At 35.6% G+C, this 22,858-nt stretch overlaps 1 protein-coding gene across 1 annotated transcript in view; it reads right to left on the bottom strand.

Annotated features, from left to right (window-relative positions):
- Positions 1 to 1,784: 1,784 nt before the first annotated feature.
- Positions 1,785 to 22,858, bottom strand: part of LOC124286347 (SCY1-like protein 2) — a 163,829-nt gene continuing 142,755 nt past the window's right edge. The window contains exons 17-18 of the mRNA XM_046722711.1: positions 3,863 to 3,982; positions 1,785 to 3,459 (exon numbers count right to left, since the gene is read on the bottom strand). Of these exons, the coding sequence (XP_046578667.1) occupies positions 3,436 to 3,459; positions 3,863 to 3,982 (144 nt within the window). The 3' untranslated portion in view covers positions 1,785 to 3,435. The remainder of the gene's footprint in view (positions 3,460 to 3,862; positions 3,983 to 22,858) is intronic.

Here is a 22,858-nt window from a genome sequence, read left to right as displayed (position 1 = left end):
AAAAAAGGTAAAAATAAAATAAATAATAAAAGTATTTTACTTTTGGTCATTTATGAAGTGTAGATGGGGCCAAACACAATCTTAAAAAAAAATTCTAGTAAATTTACTGTTTTGACCAGTAAAACATTAGGATGTTATATTTTGAGTGAGGATACTTAACTTTTATTTTTTTTCATATTCTTGAAAATACGACTGGCAGATCTGTAAAACAAGAAATAATATTGGTCTGGCCTCATCTAGATTATCTGGTTTTTCAATGCACTATGCCTCATTTGCCTGTATCAACCCAAATGGCTGTCACACCCAGTATTGACATAGTAAAATGAGCTGTTACACCACATCTCTTTTAGGACATGTCGCCTATCTCCTGTTGCCAGTTATGGGTTTTGTCATTGAAACTGTCACATTGAGGAAATGTTATGTTATTTAAAGTAACATAATATATGCACATCTATATATGGGCACAGTGATCTTTTTCCCTGTTGTATATATGATATGTAACAATGACCAAAATTATGAAATTGTAAAACATTCTGTGAATGGATCCAGCATAGATCATATATTGTAAACCAAAAGTCACCGTGTTCTTTAATCTGATTGGTTGAACAACATGATCGATTAGTATTCAATCCCCCGAAATTGCAAGACTATTCACTGCATATTGACACATTCAAATATGGCACACAATTGTATTGTTGCGTCGTCAGCAGTGGCGACATCATTCAAATCATATTGTGACGTAAGGTCGGAATGACGTCACAAACGAGCAGTTCCACATGCTACCACGGGAACCAGCTGAAACAGCCAGCTGATGACACTTCACTGCTGTACCCGTGTGCAGACACAAAAACGTGTGTGGACCTTTCGGTTTACTTTTGTGTTTACAATGTCGATAAACATCATGTGTTGGCCAATTTCTGGGTGTTATTGAGTATTTGAAGGATGGGAATTAATTTGAACTGACAGTGTTAGCCGGAGGTTTCAAATGAAATATTCCCATGCTTCAAATACTCAATAACACCCGGAAATTGGCCAACACATTATGTTTATCTCCTAACCAGTACACGTCTCAAAATCTTTACAGATGAAAAAGGCTGACAACATTGTTGTGTCCTGCATTAAAAAAGTTTAAATTTTCAAATATGCTTGCCTAAACTATACCATTTAGGACATAGAGCATATAATACTAGGTATAGAAATCCCCATTGAATATGTTACCTTTATCATAGAAAACTGTACATTTTAACAGTTCAGGATTTTTAGCACAATACTGTATATGCAATTTACCTTCAGTTAACACTTGGTAGCTCACCTAATAATCTGGTAAAGTCTGGATATAACAAACTCAAAAGGACCACTAATTTCAGTTTGTTATAACCATATTTTATCATACATTTTAACCAAAACACAAGTGTTCAGGAAAACACACACATACACACACACACACACACACACACAGAAAAGAAAAGAAAAGAAAAGAAAAGAAAAGAAAAGAAAAGAAAAAACCCAAAACAAACCAAATCAACAACAAAACAGTGTTATTATGAATGTAATTTACTACATATCAAAATTAAGATCATGAAGGTGTTACCTGAGTGCTAAATTAGATAAAGCAAAATACCTAACTCACTATAGAGTAGTGAAAAAAATAGATTTTCAATTTGAGGCTATGGTTCAAATATTTTAGAAATGTGTGAGAAATATATTTAACCAAACTCTCTCAATATTGTGGTTTTTTAGTAAAAGTGGCTGCAAAAGGTAAGAAATTTAGAAAACAAATCAGACCCTGCCTCTCAACACAATAAAGTTACAGTGTATTGAATACACAAATTGTCATTTACAATATTAATATGGCTGCCAAAGATAAATAAGTCTAAAAACAGATAAGAAAAACATAATGCTGCAGTTCCATAACCAATACACACCATCTTAACTTCATAAACTTTATTACAATGCAATAATATAAGCTTTATGCATGTGCTTGAATGTCTGAAATGTATGGAAGTGTACTAACACCACAGTCTAAAATTGTTGATCATCTACCGAGAAAATACATCAAGTTGATGATATTATAATCTTGCTTGGCATTACTGAGACTGTGATGCTGTGTTGTAAAGTTAGGACCCTATTTGGATATATAGTATAAACATTGGATATAGTTAATACAAATATATATATATGATTTATTTATACTTTTAGCAGCATGTTGAGTTTTTTTATTTGCGTTTTTCTGTTTTTCACAACTGAAATCAAAAAGATTCATCTACCAAAATTCTGACACGCTAAAATGAAGAGTTACTTCATTGATTGTACCTAAATAAAGACATTTCATGGTTGAATGAAAATCCAACAAGTCGGTCATTATTGATACTCCGAAAAATTCTATACATGAAACAGACCTGGAACTATTATTGATTACTTGAGAAAATATGGTTACCAAGTTCATAGTTTGATACTAGATGATGACCGTCTCTTGAGTAGATTGTAACATCATACTCATGTGTGTAAATTTAAGTATCTTCTGTGCACATGAAAGCATCATCTATGAAGATGTTAAAAGGATTTTAGACTGTGGCACAAAATACGAAACATGTTACATTTGAAAGGTAGGGGGAGTGGACAACATGCCATTAGCTAAGTTACAGCAGAGGTAATCACTTGCACTACAGCAGATGGAACATATGTCAGAACATTGAACCCTCTATGTCAGGTAACTAAGAAGTATTTTTTCTTTAGTCCATAACAGATTTACTTTGTCAATTTCAACTTTGACCTCCTCAATTTTTACAAAAAGGAAAAGTAAAATGTTTCTTAGACTAAACCAGTTCACAAACAGTATCCATAAACTGAATGAGTTGAACTTTGTATATACAATTAAAAAGAGACATGACTTGTATATACCTGATACTTATTTATTTTTGCATGATACACTCCATACCAAATGTTTAGACTCAATTTAATTGAATCCTTGTCCAGATGTGATCAAATAGAACTTTTCATTTCCTGCAGGTTATGTAAACATCAATATCTTTCTTATCATGAGGGATTATTACAAGGAATCAACATATCATTTAACCTTTGTTACCTGCTGTATTGGAAACAACCTATCTCACAGACAGTTTCTTTCATAAAAGTTTTGTAAAGAATAATGAGTAGGATAAAAATATTTCACCTTTGTTTAAAAAGACCTCCTCATATTCTTCATTTATCTATATTTGTACTGACTGACATAAATATTCCACAAAGTCAATACTTTTGTGTCATTGCCTCAACAGCATCAGGGATGAGTGGAAGAACATTAATATAGATTTCATTTGACATGATCTGACAATAGCTTGATTGTTCTTTGCTAAGTTGACCTGCAAAGATTCTTTTGAAGCTCATAAACTTGGCTTTAAGGCTGATTCACTGGTTTTGTCCCTCCATCAAACATATTCACTTTCCGGAAAAGAGATGCATCTGAAATATGCATTAAAAATAACTTTAGAATATATATTAGGATTGTAAAATGTTGCCAGTTGGCTATGTTTGTTCATGCAATTATTACATACATTTTGTATCACCTGTAATATCTGTAATAAACTGAAATTAAGATTTAAAAAAGAACCAGATGTTCAAAAGATGTCTTGGCAGTTGAAGCTAACTATAGTTTTATGGAAAAGCTTAAAGATAGAAAGCTGATTCAAGTTGTCTACCATTCAGAGCACGAGGTAGAGGTTTCATTCAGTTTGGCATTAATCATTATGTGATTAGTGAACTGTTTTTGTACATGGTGATTTGTTTTGGGACATCCTGTTCATAAATTGTATCATTTATGTTTGTTTTGACTAATCATAGATGTAAATTATTTTCTACACCTTACCACACTTTCACCAAATGCTTGAAAGCTTGGTCTTCTTTCTCGTTGACTGATGAATGGTGCATCTGAGCCAAGTCCAAGTGTCCCAAATATGCTGCCTCTGCTTCCACGTCTTTCCAGTTCCTACAAAACATTACAATTTCATACAAAAGATACAAACTTGGCCATGCATATGAAAATGTAATCACAAGATAAGCAGCCATTGCTGAAATAAGTCATAAGAAGCTCTCTATATATGACAAAGTAAATAATCACAGGAATATCTTCCTACCCATTAACTTAGGCAAATCCTAGGTACATACCAACTATACCAACATACTAACTAGTCTTGTTTGAAGAAGATATTCTTCATGTGCTTTCATTTTCACATCGGTTCCAAGATCAACATCCCCTGGTTAGTTCATCTTGTCATGAAACTCACATCCAAAAATTTAAAACATGACACACACTCAAATATTTTTATACATAATCTTAAACAATGTTTGACTCTCTGTAAAAGCAGAAATATTATTTTTATCCAATCAGCAGAATCAAAAACTTTCTGGATGTCAACGAAGCAATGATTTGGTTTTCAAAGATATTTTATGGTAAAGACTGTAAAACAAGGATATTAGGACTGGTTGAATAATGGGTTTTGAAAAAAACCCAGCTTTGTCTTCTCCATTATAACTTCCTCTACATCCACTCAGTGAAGTAGTCTGCTTTTAAAAATGGATCTAAACAATTTCCAAACTACATTCAGCATTGTGATGTCCTGTATTTGTGAGGATCTGATTTGTCTCCCTTCTTAAAAGCTGCAATTTAATTCCTGTGTTCCATGAATTTGGAAAAATTCCAGTGTCCAAAACAGACTTAAACAATAGATGTATATATGGGAAAGGGTGCAAAGTGTTCTTATATACCTCCCATGGCAAACCATTTAATCCCAGAGCTCAATCAAATAAGGATTTTATAGCCTGACTTACTATACCTTTGTATGTAAACCCTGACATTATACCCACATTACTGCAGTTTTCACAACTCAGACAATTGTGGTCTTTAATAATAGTTCAGCAAAGTAATAATCAGTCTGCATCAATGAGTTTGGATTTAAGAATTCTTTAAGATATGTGTTCCATGTAGATGAAAACAAGCTATCCCTGTCACTTTAACTGCACAACTGTGATTTTACAGTACGCCAAAATGTGAAACAAATTTATCTTTAACTGCCATGTTAATAATGTGATCTGATGTTTCTTTAGTGAAAGTAAACAGCTTTTCTTCACGTCTTTATAAAATCATGTTTGGACTCAAATCAGTTTTGTTTGTTTGGTTCTTTGGTTTCCAAAGAATATGTAATTTCTCATACTTAGATCATTTTTTATTAAACATTCCCTAGGTTGTTTATTAGCAGCACACCAAAAACCTAAAAAAGAGTACATCATTTATTCACTGCCTCGTTTACATTTTTTGGAACACAAAGACTTTATTGATTTCATTTTGCTGGAGGAGAAGAACCATTGTCGTTAAAGATTTTACCTTCATTTATTGACAACACAATGGGAAAGCATATGCACACATTCCCATCCAATCCAATCCGTGGATTCCCAGTAGATTCCACAGAACTTGTTGTTGTGAAATATATCCAGGTGAGTTGTGTCCCAAATTGATGTTATAATTCTCTATTAAATCCACTATCCTCCTCTGTAACATTCCATAGAATATGACAACCTTTCAGCCTACATTTGTGTCTGTTTGAGTGTCAATCGTTCATGAATCCAGTTGACCTGGTACCATCTTGTGGCACTCACTGTGGCCACTAGGATTGATGACAGCATTAAGTGATATTTCCATGCTTTGAGTGCACGATTTATTTCCAAGATTCCTTGACAAGTAAAATAAGACTTAGTCCTTGGTGGAAGTGATCCTTGTTTCCTTTCTGGATGACTTTTAAACCCACTGATTAGATGTGATGAACTTGCAACTTTCGATGTATGCCATCCATTGATTGACTACCCTGCTCAATGTAATGGACCAATCAGAAATTCAGTTACAAACCAGGATCAGTGTTTGGAAGGTGACATAAAGAGACTCCCATTGTTGGCTAGTCCCACAGATAAGATTGAATTTCTTCTCCGGACAATTAACTGCAGCATTAAGACAAATAGACAACCTTCATCTCTTCAGCAGAGATGTCCTCAGAAGTGGTATCAAGTAGTATCCTTTCACTGAAAGCAGCCCTCGATGAAATCACCCAGTGAGGAATTAGTTTGTAGGGCCATCTGCATGTTTAGTTTAGATACCAAGACCCTAACGACAAGTGGATTATGCACTTGAAATGGCAATAAATTGTCATATTGATAAGCCTGCAGAATTGTCATCTGAATCCTTTTTAACCTGAGCTCTAATTCCTAGCTGCTTGAGGAAATAATCTCCTCAAAGTCTATGTCACTTCCAACATAGTGGTTTAAAGTTCACACTGGACATAATGATGACAGCAGTATCCTCATTTCCCAGAATGGAAGACATGAATCTCCAGTTGTCTTTGTCTGATTTTGGTCTGATGTACATCTTCTGACTTTGAGCTCTGAAGCTGTTATTTCGTGTGCTGTGTACATCTTTACAGGCCTTAAAGCAGCAAGTATGGAATTGTTGGCTCAACATTGGTACCACCTTATAACTGCTTAGCTACATAGAAACAGCAAGTTGTCAGTAATGAACATAGGTGTGGCTTTCATCAGATTAAACCAGTTAGTTTACTTTAGACTCTAAGTAAATCCACTTAGTGCTTTCAAGATGCTTTACAGAAAACCCTCCGGTAACAGAAAACCCTTTTACACATGTTCCAGATGTGCAGAGCCATTGAGACTTTGTGAGTGATGGGTTTGGTTCCCTGTAATCTTTTTCAGTTCTGGGAACCACATTTTAATTGGTGTCCTCAAAAGCAGCTATGTGTCTCATCTCTCCCAACTTCCTCAGAACTGCTGGTAATAGAAAAGTGCATGCATGACACATCTTTCCATGAGATGGCAAGAGCATTGCGAACCCCAACCAATATACAAGGTTTTGCGAATACACAGACTGCCAAATGTTGGTTGTAATCTCGTAGTGAAGTTTCCAACTGTTGACACAACATCTGTTTCACCACATCTGCACCTTATCTCTGAGTGATGCATGCAAGGGGTTATCTTGACACCCCATCACAAACGTTTTTACTAGATTATCTTCCACCATAGGCAGTTCCTGATACTTCGTGGTTGAACTGTCCAGTGTGTTTCATCCCAACCATGCCAAAGAAAACACTGCAAAGGCTAAAGTTCAACATCTGCATATTGCATCTTACGTTGATGTCAACAGCCCAGTGAGTGACTGCCGACTGTGGATGTTCATGCCCTGATGTTACCACCAGTCAAAATGACCTGCAGACAACTGTTACCTAGATAGACTGTGATGGAGTGAGTGAGTTTAGTTTTACGCCGCACTCAGCAATATTCCAGCTATATGGTGGCAGTCTGTAAATAATCGAGTCTGGACCAGACAATCCAGTGATCAATGGCATGAACAACGATCTACTTAATTGGGAACCGATGACATGTGTCAACCAAGTCAGCAAGTCTGACCGACCAATCCCATTTGTCGCCTCTTACGACAAGCATGGGTTAATGAAGATCAATATTCTAACCCGAATCATCACAGGTGGACTGTGATGGAACTAAGTAACATGAGTTATCATTAGCCTTCCACATGTAGATCTTTGAGCATGAAATTGTTTATGAAAGCATGGAAGCTCTGCCTTGATTTGTGCATCAGTAACCAAGGATTCCAAATAGCAAGATTTGCAGTTGGAAATGGCTCGCTTGGAACAGGAATCATTGGAATGGCTGGTGTCCTCAGTTAGTAGAGACATGCAGGCATGCACCTTACAGGTCCTGGTGCAGAATATGTTTCCATTAAAAGTGAAGTCATTGAAATAGGACCCATATCAAACTTCTTCATCCATTATATATTTCATCAATATTTTTCTTGTTGAAAATGGATGGAAAGCATGACCTATTCCTTTCACTATGATGATGATGCTTCAGTTTGGGAAACATACAGGTATTGTTTCCAAAGTGAAGTGTCTCTAAAACAACTTCAAAACCACTCTTGACAGGGCATCTGCTATGGACAAGATCATATGAAAAGGTGTAAGGAAATCAGCCCAAGACTGGGACTTTTTTATACAAGTCCCATCAGTGCTTGCTGGTCTGAATTTCTCTCGACAATGAAAGTTGACAACTTTAATCTTCCGCTGACAAGATACAATATTTCAGTGAATATTAGTTATGATAGGCCCCAAACGTGTGGTCACAACAACTCATCATTAAGTATAATGATGAAATAAGTATATCCCTGGCCTATGGAAGTCATCAGGATTTCAAGAAGTGTCCTGGAAAGCATCACTAGAAGTGCTGATGTGATTGAGTAAAGAAGTGGATCACTTTGAAGAGAATCACTTTGAAGTGAATGAACCAGTAGTGACCAGCTATATCTGTAGCAGCCCTGGTTGGCAGTGACATGGTGAAGAATAAATGACAACTTCTTGATATCATATAATAAAGAAGTTGTCACCCAGTATCTTGCCTTTATTGTCACTCACTAACAAAAACTCTAAAACATCAGTCAAACACATCAAGATGGAGAAGAATTGCTGTGCTGATAGCCATGCACCATAAAGTCCATCATGGCTGCATCACATACCTATAGGATCTCATTGAACATCTTTGCGTATTCACCAGATTTGGCATGGTCTGATTTCCACCTCTTTCTTAACATGAAGAAAATGATATGTTTCTGCCCTGGAGGATTTTCTCACACCAACAAGAGAAATCTTAAACACAAGTGGGATCAAGGCACTTTAATATCACTGGAACAACTGTGTGGACCAAAGAAGTAATTATGTTGAAAAGTAATCAGCAACCACTGCATCAACACAGTCCATCACCGCACTGCACCGGCCCACATACTCCCCTTGTGAACATAACTTCTGTTCTATGAGGGTCAATAGTCATATGATGGCAGATAGTGCTGAACCCAAGACTTATCCATGCTTACAAAGCATTGAACAAAATCAGCTGCGTCTACTTCAAAATTATGATGAGCCTGAAGTCATTCGACGCAGAGGCTTCTGAGAGATGTCTGATACATTGGCTGAGTGATATATGATGATACTGATCTTCCACAGCCATATGTAATTCATATGGATCATCTTCATGGTTCTCTTCATCTCTCTCGAACTAAAATACCCACCTCTGAACAGTGACAAAGCTGGAGCATCATCCCTTAATTTAGACATCATGGTTTATCCCTTTAAGTTGGAGAAGCTTGATGACAGTGCGATAGAATATTTTATCTATTTTCATCAACAGAAAATATCTATTATGAAAGCAAAAACACTGCTTGGTTGTGTATCTGTAAGCATGGAATGTACTGAACTTTATACTACCACACTGTTACAGATGTATTGTACATCCTACATAGGCTGAGATGTTTATACTACCACACTGTTACAGATGTATTGTACATCCTACATAGGCTGGGATGTTTATACTACCACACTGTTACAGATGTATTGTACATCCTACATAGGCTGGGATGTTTATACTACCACACTGTTACAGATGTATTGTACATCCTACATAGGCTGAGATGTTTATACTACCACACTGTTACAGATGTATGTATGTACATCCTACATAGGCTGAGATGTTTATACTACCACACTGTTACAGATGTATTGTACATCCTACATAGGCTGAGATGTTTATACTACCACACTGTTACAGATGTATTGTACATCCTACATAGGCTGAGATGTTTATACTACCACACTGTTACAGATGTATTGTACATCCTACATAGGCTGAGATGTTTATACTACCACACTGTTACAGATGTATTGTACATCCTACATAGGCTGGGATGTTTATACTACCACACTGTTACAGATGTATTGTACATCCTACATAGGCTGGGATGTTTATACTACCACACTGTTACAGATGTATTGTACATCCTACATAGGCTGAGATGTTTATACTACCACACTGTTACAGATGTATTGTACATCCTACATAGGCTGGGATGTTTATACTACCACACTGTTACAGATGTATTGTACATCCTACATAGGCTGATGTTTATACTACCACACACTGTTACAGATGTATTGTACATCCTACATAGGCTGGGATGTTTATACTACCACACTGTTACAGATGTATTGTACATCCTACATAGGCTGGGATGTTTATACTACCACACTGTTACAGATGTATTGTACATCCTACATAGGCTGGGATGTTTATACTACCACACTGTTACAGATGTATTGTACATCCTACATAGGCTGAGATGTTTATACTACCACACTGTTACAGATGTATTGTACATCCTACATAGGCTGGGATGTTTATACTACCACACACTGTTACAGATGTATTGTTACATCATCCTACATAGGCTGAGATGTTTATACTACCACACTGTTACAGATGTATTGTACATCCTACATAGGCTGGGATGTTTATACTACCACACTGTTACAGATGTATTGTACATCCTACATAGGCTGAGATGTTTATACTACCACACTGTTACAGATGTATTGTACATCCTACATAGGCTGGGATGTTTATACTACCACACTGTTACAGATGTATTGTACATCCTACATAGGCTGAGATGTTTATACTACCACACTGTTACAGATGTATTGTACATCCTACATAGGCTGAGTTTGTTTATACTACCACACTGTTACAGATGTATTGTACATCCTACATAGGCTGGGATGTTTATACTACCACACTGTTACAGATGTATTGTACATCCTACATAGGCTGGGATGTTTATACTACCACACTGTTACAGATGTATTGTACATCCTACATAGGCTGAGATGTTTATACTACCACACTGTTACAGATGTATTGTACATCCTACATAGGCTGAGATGTTTATACTACCACACTGTTACAGATGTATTGTACATCCTACATAGGCTGAGATGTTTATACTACCACACTGTTACAGATGTATTGTACATCCTACATAGGCTGAGATGTTTATACTACCACACTGTTACAGATGTATTGTACATCCTACATAGGCTGAGATGTTTATACTACCACACTGTTACAGATGTATTGTACATCCTACATAGGCTGGGATGTTTATACTACCACACTGTTACAGATGTATTGTACATCCTACATAGGCTGAGATGTTTATACTACCACACTGTTACAGATGTATTGTACATCCTACATAGGCTGGGATGTTTATACCACCACACTGTTACAGATGTATTGTACATCCTACATAGGCTGAGATGTTTATACTACCACACTGTTACAGATGTATTGTACATCCTACATAGGCTGGGATGTTTATACTACCACACTGTTACAGATGTATTGTACATCCTACATAGGCTGAGATGTTTATACTACCACACTGTTACAGATGTATTGTACATCCTACATAGGCTGAGATGTTTATACTACCACACTGTTACAGATGTATTGTACATCCTACATAGGCTGGGATGTTTATACTACCACACTGTTACAGATGTATTGTACATCCTACATAGGCTGAGATGTTTATACTACCACACTGTTACAGATGTATTGTACATCCTACATAGGCTGAGATGTTTATACTACCACACTGTTACAGATGTATTGTACATCCTACATAGGCTGGGATGTTTATACTACCACACTGTTACAGATGTATTGTACATCCTACATAGGCTGAGATGTTTATACTACCACACTGTTACAGATGTATTGTACATCCTACATAGGCTGAGATGTTTATACTACCACACTGTTACAGATGTATTGTACATCCTACATAGGCTGAGATGTTTATACTACCACACTGTTACAGATGTATTGTACATCCTACATAGGCTGAGATGTTTATACTACCACACTGTTACAGATGTATTGTACATCCTACATAGGCTGAGATGTTTATACTACCACACTGTTACAGATGTATTGTACATCCTACATAGGCTGAGTTTGTTTATACTACCACACTGTTACAGATGTATTGTACATCCTACATAGGCTGGGATGTTTATACTACCACACTGTTACAGATGTATTGTACATCCTACATAGGCTGAGATGTTTATACTACCACACTGTTACAGATGTATTGTACATCCTACATAGGCTGAGATGTTTATACTACCACACTGTTACAGATGTATTGTACATCCTACATAGGCTGGGATGTTTATACTACCACACTGTTACAGATGTATTGTACATCCTACATAGGCTGAGATGTTTATACTACCACACTGTTACAGATGTATTGTACATCCTACATAGGCTGGGATGTTTATACTACCACACTGTTACAGATGTATTGTACATCCTACATAGGCTGAGATGTTTATACTACCACACTGTTACAGATGTATTGTACATCCTACATAGGCTGAGATGTTTATACTACCACACTGTTACAGATGTATTGTACATCCTACATAGGCTGGGATGTTTATACTACCACACTGTTACAGATGTATTGTACATCCTACATAGGCTGGGATGTTTATACTACCACACTGTTACAGATGTATTGTACATCCTACATAGGCTGGGATGTTTATACTACCACACTGTTACAGATGTATTGTACATCCTACATAGGCTGGGATGTTTATACTACCACACTGTTACAGATGTATTGTACATCCTACATAGGCTGAGATGTTTATACTACCACACTGTTACAGATGTATTGTACATCCTACATAGGCTGAGATGTTTATACTACCACACTGTTACAGATGTATTGTACATCCTACATAGGCTGGGATGTTTATACTACCACACTGTTACAGATGTATTGTACATCCTACATAGGCTGAGATGTTTATACTACCACACTGTTACAGATGTATTGTACATCCTACATAGGCTGGGATGTTTATACTACCACACTGTTACAGATGTATTGTACATCCTACATAGGCTGAGATGTTTATACTACCACACTGTTACAGATGTATTGTACATCCTACATAGGCTGAGATGTTTATACTACCACACTGTTACAGATGTATTGTACATCCTACATAGGCTGAGATGTTTATACTACCACACTGTTACAGATGTATTGTACATCCTACATAGGCTGAGATGTTTATACTACCACACTGTTACAGATGTATTGTACATCCTACATAGGCTGGGATGTTTATACTACCACACTGTTACAGATGTATTGTACATCCTACATAGGCTGGGATGTTTATACTACCACACTGTTACAGATGTATTGTACATCCTACATAGGCTGAGATGTTTATACTACCACACTGTTACAGATGTATTGTACATCCTACATAGGCTGAGATGTTTATACTACCACACTGTTACAGATGTATTGTACATCCTACATAGGCTGGGATGTTTATACTACCACACTGTTACAGATGTATTGTACATCCTACATAGGCTGGGATGTTTATACTACCACACTGTTACAGATGTATTGTACATCCTACATAGGCTGAGATGTTTATACTACCACACTGTTACAGATGTATTGTACATCCTACATAGGCTGAGATGTTTATACTACCACACTGTTACAGATGTATTGTACATCCTACATAGGCTGAGATGTTTATACTACCACACTGTTACAGATGTATTGTACATCCTACATAGGCTGAGATGTTTATACTACCACACTGTTACAGATGTATTGTACATCCTACATAGGCTGGGATGTTTATACTACCACACTGTTACAGATGTATTGTACATCCTACATAGGCTGAGATGTTTATACTACCACACTGTTACAGATGTATTGTACATCCTACATAGGCTGAGATGTTTATACTACCACACACAGATGTTACAGATGTATTGTACATCCTACATAGGGAGATGGGATGTTTATACTACCACACTGTTACAGATGTATTGTACATCCTACATAGGCTGGGATGTTTATACTACCACACTGTTACAGATGTATTGTACATCCTACATAGGCTGAGATGTTTATACTACCACACTGTTACAGATGTATTGTACATCCTACATAGGCTGAGATGTTTATACTACCACACTGTTACAGATGTATTGTACATCCTACATAGGCTGAGATGTTTATACTACCACACTGTTACAGATGTATTGTACATCCTACATAGGCTGAGATGTTTATACTACCACACTGTTACAGATGTATTGTACATCCTACATAGGCTGAGATGTTTATACTACCACACTGTTACAGATGTATTGTACATCCTACATAGGCTGGGATGTTTATACTACCACACTGTTACAGATGTATTGTACATCCTACATAGGCTGGGATGTTTATACTACCACACTGTTACAGATGTATTGTACATCCTACATAGGCTGGGATGTTTATACTACCACACTGTTACAGATGTATTGTACATCCTATAGGCTGGGATGTTTATACTACCACACTGTTACAGATGTATTGTACATCCTACATAGGCTGAGATGTTTATACTACCACACTGTTACAGATGTATTGTACATCCTACATAGGCTGAGATGTTTATACTACCACACTGTTACAGATGTATTGTACATCCTACATAGGCTGGGATGTTTATACTACCACACTGTTACAGATGTATTGTACATCCTACATAGGCTGGGATGTTTATACTACCACACTGTTACAGATGTATTGTACATCCTACATAGGCTGAGATGTTTATACTACCACACTGTTACAGATGTATTGTACATCCTACATAGGCTGGGATGTTTATACTACCACACTGTTACAGATGTATTGTACATCCTACATAGGCTGAGATGTTTATACTACCACACTGTTACAGATGTATTGTACATCCTACATAGGCTGAGATGTTTATACTACCACACTGTTACAGATGTATTGTACATCCTACATAGGCTGAGATGTTTATACTACCACACTGTTACAGATGTATTGTACATCCTACATAGGCTGGGATGTTTATACTACCACACTGTTACAGATGTATTGTACATCCTACATAGGCTGGGATGTTTATACTACCACACTGTTACAGATGTGTTACAGATGTATTGTACATCCTACATAGGCTGGGATGTTTATACTACCACACTGTTACAGATGTATTGTACATCCTACATAGGCTGGGATGTTTATACTACCACACTGTTACAGATGTATTGTACATCCTACATAGGCTGGGATGTTTATACTACCACACTGTTACAGATGTATTGTACATCCTACATAGGCTGGGATGTTTATACTTGTTACAGATGTATTGTACATCCTACATAGGCTGACATACTACCACACTGTTACAGATGTATTGTACATCCTACATAGGCTGAGATCTTTATACTACCACACTGTTACAGATGTATTGTACATCCTACATAGGCTGGTATGTTTATACTACCACACTGTTACAGATGTATTGTACATCCTACATAGGCTGGGTTTGTTTATACTACCACACTGTTACAGATGTATTGTACATCCTACGTAGGCTGGGATGTTTATACTACCACACTGTTACAGATGTATTGTACATCCTACATAGGCTGAGATGTTTATACTACCACCCTGTTACAGATGTATTGTACATCCTACATAGGCTGAGATGTTGTCTCATGTTCATAAACCAACATGGAGTAATAAGAACTGAAGAGACATGATTTGGTCATGAATGTATGTACAATCAGTTTGTTCCAGTAAGTCAGACATGCCTGGGTAGTAAGACACACTATGTTCCCAATGACAGCTTCCATTTGTTTTCTTACCACCCTTTTATATGCCACTATTGTTACCTCATCAACTACGCCTGCATTAACAATCCCTGGCTTCCTTTTGTCCATCCACCCAGTTAGTGCTAATTATACCCCCTGGCTTCTATTTGTTTTTCTTATCAATCATGCCTGGATTAAAATCCCTGGCTTCCACTTGTCCATCCACCAATTAACTACTGTTTCCTTTGTTCAGAGACCATATCTATTATATGGTCTCTGCTTTGTTATACTGTTGTTGTTTCAACATGTACATACCGGTATATAGCTGTTTGTTCCTAATTGTTTCATTCACCTGATGAAGGAGTAAGAACATACTTCGAAACGAGGTGACCCTTCACGATAAAGAAGTTGTCATCCATATACAAACTCTAGTCTTTATGTGTATAACTTCTAAATGCCCTTCAAAGAATCTCTTACCTATCAGCTATTACAGCAGAATTGTCCATTAAGTGATAATAAATTTGTTTTCATGCTTGATAAATACCTTGTCTTAGTCAAACATCCCATTTTTCCAGCCAGTTTTTTTCACATTTAATTAATTACCTTGAATAGACTGAAACACTGAAAACGCATAATCAACTATAACTCAAAGGATCAGAAAACAGTTTTAGCAGTAAATATTTACTTGCATGACAAAGAAGGATGACTGGATGACCTTCTTGTGTTTAAATATCTCATACACAGAACAACTTAATTTGATTTTTACAGACAATTTTCTCACATATTAGAAAAATTTCAATACATATATCCCAAGCATTTCATCATATATTATTTTATGAATTACCCTGACATATTTTTTTCAATTTGCCATCCTAATTCGTAGATTCTTTCCTGAAGCCCTGATACTATTGTTTACTTACTTCCAACTTAACTCATCTTCTGTCAAATCATGACATGAATTTGAGTTATCTTCAGACAGGTATATTTTATGCTTAAGGTGTGACTGTGTGTGTGTGTGTACCTTTGCTTAGTAATGTATAAACATACACACACATGCTAGTAAATAGTAAGATCTAGGAGTGTTTACTATAAACAATGCATTAAATGCTATCCTAATAGCTGTCTAAATAGCTACTAATCTAGTGTTTTTCGTGAGACAGTTATGTGAAAAGTACATGGTGACGATTGAAGCTTCCTACTGTCAAAACATTGTAGCTTGTGATGTCTTAATGCCGAACAATTAGCCTAGAACTAGGACTGAATATGTTTTTGATAGAACTGAATGTTATGTACTGATTGTATATCATCTAGTGTATCTTGTGATGGTTGTGCTAGTTAATGAGCTCTCCTGGGGATGGTTGTAGCATTAGGGCAGCCTGTTGATTTTTAGATAACAATAAATATACACATGAATTTTTCTTTTGTGTAAATAGGTATATTTTGTTGGACCACTTAACATATGCTAAGAAGTTATTATTGAATATATGTCCTTTTAGGTGTGGGTGGGAGTTTCAAGACACAAGTGAGAGATTAGTGATCTTATCAGTATGTGAAACGTAGTAACATATAGATTTTCGATAGATTTTCAATCTGATGTCAGTCTTGTGTTCCACTTAGTTCTAAGTCTGTAAATAAGATGGAACAGTGTTTAAAAAGTTATGAAAATACATCAAGTGGATTTATATCCACAAGTTAAAACCAGCAATAGTTTCTGAAAAACAAAGTGAAATGAAAACACTAATATCATCTTTCAGCAAGATAACTTAAATGTTCAATTTGTCAAGTGAGGAGGCTTAACTATATGTCTCAATTTGACAGTGTGAGAATGTATTCTATTCCTGCAGCCAGAGAACAGTTGCCATGACAATCACTGGTAGCATGAACAATGTCCCAAGAGATCTGAGCAACATCATGCACAATACACCTGGTCGCCATTGTGTGACACTTCAGGCAACAGCTTCAACACCAGCCAATACATTTAATACATAGTTTTCATGTTGTATACATTTAATACATAGTTTTCATGTTGTTGTATACATTTAATACATAGTTTTCATGTTGTATACATTTAATGCATAGTTTTCATGTATACATTTAATACATAGTTTGCATGTTGTATACATGTAATACGTATTTTTCATGTTGTATAAATGTAATACATAGTTTTCATGTTGTATACATTTAATACATAGTTTGCATGTTGTATACATGTAATACATAGTTTTCATGTTGCATACATTTAATACATAGTTTTCATGTTGTATACATGTAATACATAGTTTTCGTGTTGTATACATGTAATACATAGTTTTCCTGTTGTATACATGTAATACATAGTTTTCATGTTGTATACATGTAATACATAGTTTTCATGTTGTATACATTTAATACATAGTTTTCGTGTTGTATACTTGTAATACATAGTTTTCATGTTGTATACATTTAATACATAGTTTGCATGTTGTATACATTTAATACATAGTTTTCATGTAATGTTTCATATACATTTAATACATAGTTTGCATGTTGTATACAGGTAATACATAGTTTGCATGTTGTATACATGTAATACATAGTTTTCGTGTTGTATACATGTAATACATAGTTTTCATGTTGTATACATGTAATACATAGTTTTCGTGTTGTATACATTTAATACATAGTTTTAATACATAGTTTTCATGTTGTATACAGGTAATACATAGTTTTCGTGTTGTATACATGTAATACATAGTTTTCATGTTGTATACATGTAATACATAGTTTTCATGTTGTATACATGTAATACATAGTTTTCGTGTTGTATACATGTAATACATAGTTTTCATGTTGTATACATTTAATACATAGTTTTCATGTTGTATACATTTAATACATAGTTTTCATGTTGTATACATGTAATACATAGTTTTCGTGTTGTATACATTTAATACATAGTTTTCATGTTGTATACTTGTAATACATAGTTTTCATGTTGTATACATTTAATACATAGTTTTCATGTTGTATACATGTAATACATAGTTTGCATGTTGTATACATTTAATACATAGTTTTCATGTTGTATACAGGTAATACATAGTTTTCATGTTGTATACATGTAATACATAGTTTTCATGTTGTATACATGTAATACATAGTTTTCGTGTTGTATACATTTAATACATAGTTTTCATGTTGTATACATTTAATACATAGTTTTCATGTTGTATACATTTAAGTTTTCGGTGGTGGTATACATGTAATACATAGTTTTCGTGTTGTATACATGTAATACATAGTTTTCATGTTGTATACATGTAATACATAGTTTTCGTGTTGTATACATTTAATACATAGTTTTCATGTTGTATACATGTAATACATAGTTTTTCGTGTTGTATACATTTAATACATAGTTTTCATGTTGTATACATTTAATACATAGTTTTTCGTGTTGTATGTATTTAAACTACACTTCATTGGCATCTTTAATATAGATTTTTCACTGTTTATCATTTACTAATGACTACCATGCAAACCAGTAAGCACAATCCTGGGAAACATTTCATAACAGATGCAACAGGAGGCTAGTGACTATGTAAAGTATTACTCTGATTCATGGAGCCCTCCTTCATTGCTGACCACATGCACCAGTATATTATAAACAGATATCTACATGATTGTACTGATGATAACCTGGAGTCTGCAAAAAGTGCAGCAGAATATATTTCATCCCTTGAAGTTTGTATCCTAAAAATATTAATGTGCATATATTGATCATAAATGAGATACATTGATATGCAATAAATGATGTTTGCATGCTTCAAATGTATTAACCAGACAGACAGACAGACATAGAGACAGACAGGTGGACAGACAGACAGACAGACGTACAGACAGACATTTGACTTGCAAGCATGTCCAGATGTTAGAAAATATATCATTACATAACATATATTTTTTGGCAAATAAATGCAAAAAACCTTAACCCCCTGGATGCCAAGTGTGTAAGAATGTAGGTTAAGTTTAAGATATTCAGAAGTATGCCAGATAATATTGAACGGCTTTGAGCCTCACAAAAATTGGTTACTTTTCTATTGGTTACTCTATCTATTATCAGCAATCACCCTCATGACCAGTAGGGGTCTAAGGGAATTTTAAGGGTACTCTGAAAAAAGGTCACCGGAGCCTACTACTAACATTGTCATGATATGTAACAAAAATATGTAATTCACAAAATTACACAGTGAAACATATTTTTAGACTCATCCAACGATGACTTTATACATTGAACATGTCACAATTCAATTTTTGAAACCCAATTTTCCAGAAACTCTTTGCACTCTAGCTAGTTTCTGATAAAGGATTTGCTTTTATCATGGACATATACTAAGGATGAAAACATGAAATTGTAACTACCTTGCCCATGCTTGCTCAAAACACATTTTCGAGGTTGCAAATGAGTGTGTCTATGAGTATCATGACATGAAATACAACTTATTTTAACTTAATGCAACTAATTAATAACATTATAAAAATATCTGGCCCATAGTCGAGAAGTCAAAACATGTTTTATAGGTTGCTACTGAATGAAGGTGTGTCTCTTCAGCTAATTTATAACCTTGTTAAAATATCTAACCCAAGGACAAAAGCATAAGACGTATAGTTGAGAATATTGCACTTGCTCAAAACACATGTTTTGGGGGTTGCAAATGTATGAAAGTCTGTTTATTTGTGTCATAACACAAAATTCAACTTATTTTCACTTAATTTGGCTAATTTGTAGCCTTGTTAAAACATCCGGCCCATTTCTTTGATGGGCATTTTAGGGTGTAGATGCTTACACCGTTATAAAGCAAATGATCATTAGCATCTACACCGAAATGTCACATCTATTGCAATAAGGAAATTGTCTATCCATAAGAAGTGTTCCTCTTCTCTATTCTCAAGTAGATATTAATAAGTTGTGTTCATTTATTAAATGAGTTGTAACTGCATTATTAAGTTAGATTCTAATTTGGAAAGTTGAACTGAATCTGATGAAAAGTGCAGAAACACATCTGTGTTTCTTTGAAACCAGGAAATGATTTTTGAGTAAAGGAAAACATGTTGGCCCTTGCAAATGGACCAACATTTTAATAATGCTAGAAAACTGTGTTGAAATAAGTAATGATTCTTGTATTTATACATTGAACTGTTTTGGAAAACAAATGGACTGTGTCGGTCCACAGTTCTGGGCTGCAGCAGAGCACCCCGACATAATATACTACCAGCCTTCCTCTCCCACAAAGGCTCAATCAGCAAGACAACCTTGGCGGTCTGTAATTTGAAGATATTTGTAGCATTATGTGTGTGCGTGCATAACATAAAATAGTTATATGCAGAATTTCCTGTCGTGCCTAACTTTCTGTAACTCTACTAATATATTGAATTGAATCATATGGAACTGAATGAGATGTAGGAATGTAATTCATTTTCTCATAAATCTCTTTGTGGGACATTACTCATGTAACAAAATGTTTACCTTTACTATTCACTGTGACAATTTGACATGTAACTATTGCTTCAAGAGGACATGTTTACATCCCTTCTCTTTCACATCATCCTGTAGGATCATATAGGATCACAAGGTCAAACAAGTATTTATTATCATTGGATAAATGAAATGATATTATCACCTGAAACAAACAGAAGATGATATATGTTTAACATAATAACACTAACATATACAAACGGTGATCTTTATATTTGTGTACAAATGGCTAGCAAAACAGAAAATTAATTTCAGAAATTCATTTATCTCAAATGTCAAGTGTTTGTTATCACCTGTTCATTTACCTGAAAACCCTGAAGGTATTTTGTGAGTTTGTTTCACTGTGTATAATGCAATGTTCACCCTTTTAAGTCCTGTGAGCATAAACCACCAACTGAGACATGTGTCAGTTTGACTAGTGCCCTTTATGATATTCAGTTGCTCGTATTTTGATCCTCCAATAAGTGTTGCACAGTGCAACAAGAATAGTACCATACACAAATCAAATCAGTCCAAATTATACTCCATAAAAAGCAAAATTAAATTCTGCAAAGAAAATACCCCAATCCATACTTCAATCATTCAAAACTTAGTTTCCCTTTAAGTTTATTTACAAATGTCAGTGGAATGTGATTTGTGTACACTAGTATAGGAAACCAAGTAGAGCCCAGGTACACACCAAATTGTTGCAAAGCTCTCAGTGGAGGAAGAATTGTTTTTCTCAATTATGTAAGATACCAAAATGAATGATCCAAGTCTGATGTATTTTCTTGTAAGAGGATAGCTCGAGCACCAATGTCACTGGCATCTACTGCCAATCTGAAAACCTTTTTGAAGTTTGGTGCTTGGAGAACAGAAAAATTCATGAAAATGGTCTAATTTTCTCAAAATCGGTCTGACAGTTTCTGTCCTAAAAAAACCTTTGTACAGCAAATCAGTCAGAGAGGCCATCACGTTGGAAATTTTTTGACCAAATTTACATGCTTAACTAGTGATACCCCAAAATCTTATAGTTCCCTATTATTAAGGAGGAACCTCCGCAGTTTGAAATAGTTTACACCTTTGCTTGAACAGGCTGTACCTCAACCTTGGCCTATGACGCAACTCCAAAATTGTATAAGTGTTTGCTCATATTCACATTTTACTGAATTAGAGCGAACTTGGCTTCAGTGAGCCAGCCTTTCAAATAAGGCACAGTTTTGTTCAGGTGTTTGTTCCAATCCATGATATCAGTGATGACATCACCGGTGTAGGCTTCGACATGCTCAATATCCACTGTCATGTCATTGATGAGACTCTTGACTGGCTGGAGTTTTTCAGCTCAAAGGGCGTAAAGGCGTCCGTCCATACAGGAAGCGCGCAAGCAGCGCTGTGCTAAGCAGCGCGTCGATGCGTTTATTTTATGCCTCTTTTCGAGCAGCACGTTACCGCGTCTATCCATACAAAAATTGAACTGAAATTAAGATTTTGTTGACTTGGTCATATTACATTTCTTTTGTTAGTGTGTTTCAGGAGAAGGATGCAGGTTATAGATTCCTGATAATTGACGTAGGGGCCTACGGTCGCAACAGTGATGGTGGTATTCTTGCATTTTCAGCGCGCTTGGAAAAGCTCTTGAAGGGAATAAACTGAGCATACCAAAAGATTCGGTTGTACCTGGAGACACCGATCATGGGCCTATGCCTTACGTCTTTGTTGCAG

This window comes from Haliotis rubra, unplaced genomic scaffold, assembly GCF_003918875.1.
Source record: "Haliotis rubra isolate DU_JTF1 unplaced genomic scaffold, ASM391887v1 Scf110, whole genome shotgun sequence".
Classification (NCBI taxonomy): Eukaryota; Metazoa; Mollusca; class Gastropoda; order Lepetellida; family Haliotidae; genus Haliotis; species Haliotis rubra.
Note: the sequence above shows the minus strand (reverse complement) of the source record. Positions and strands in the feature narration are given on the sequence as shown.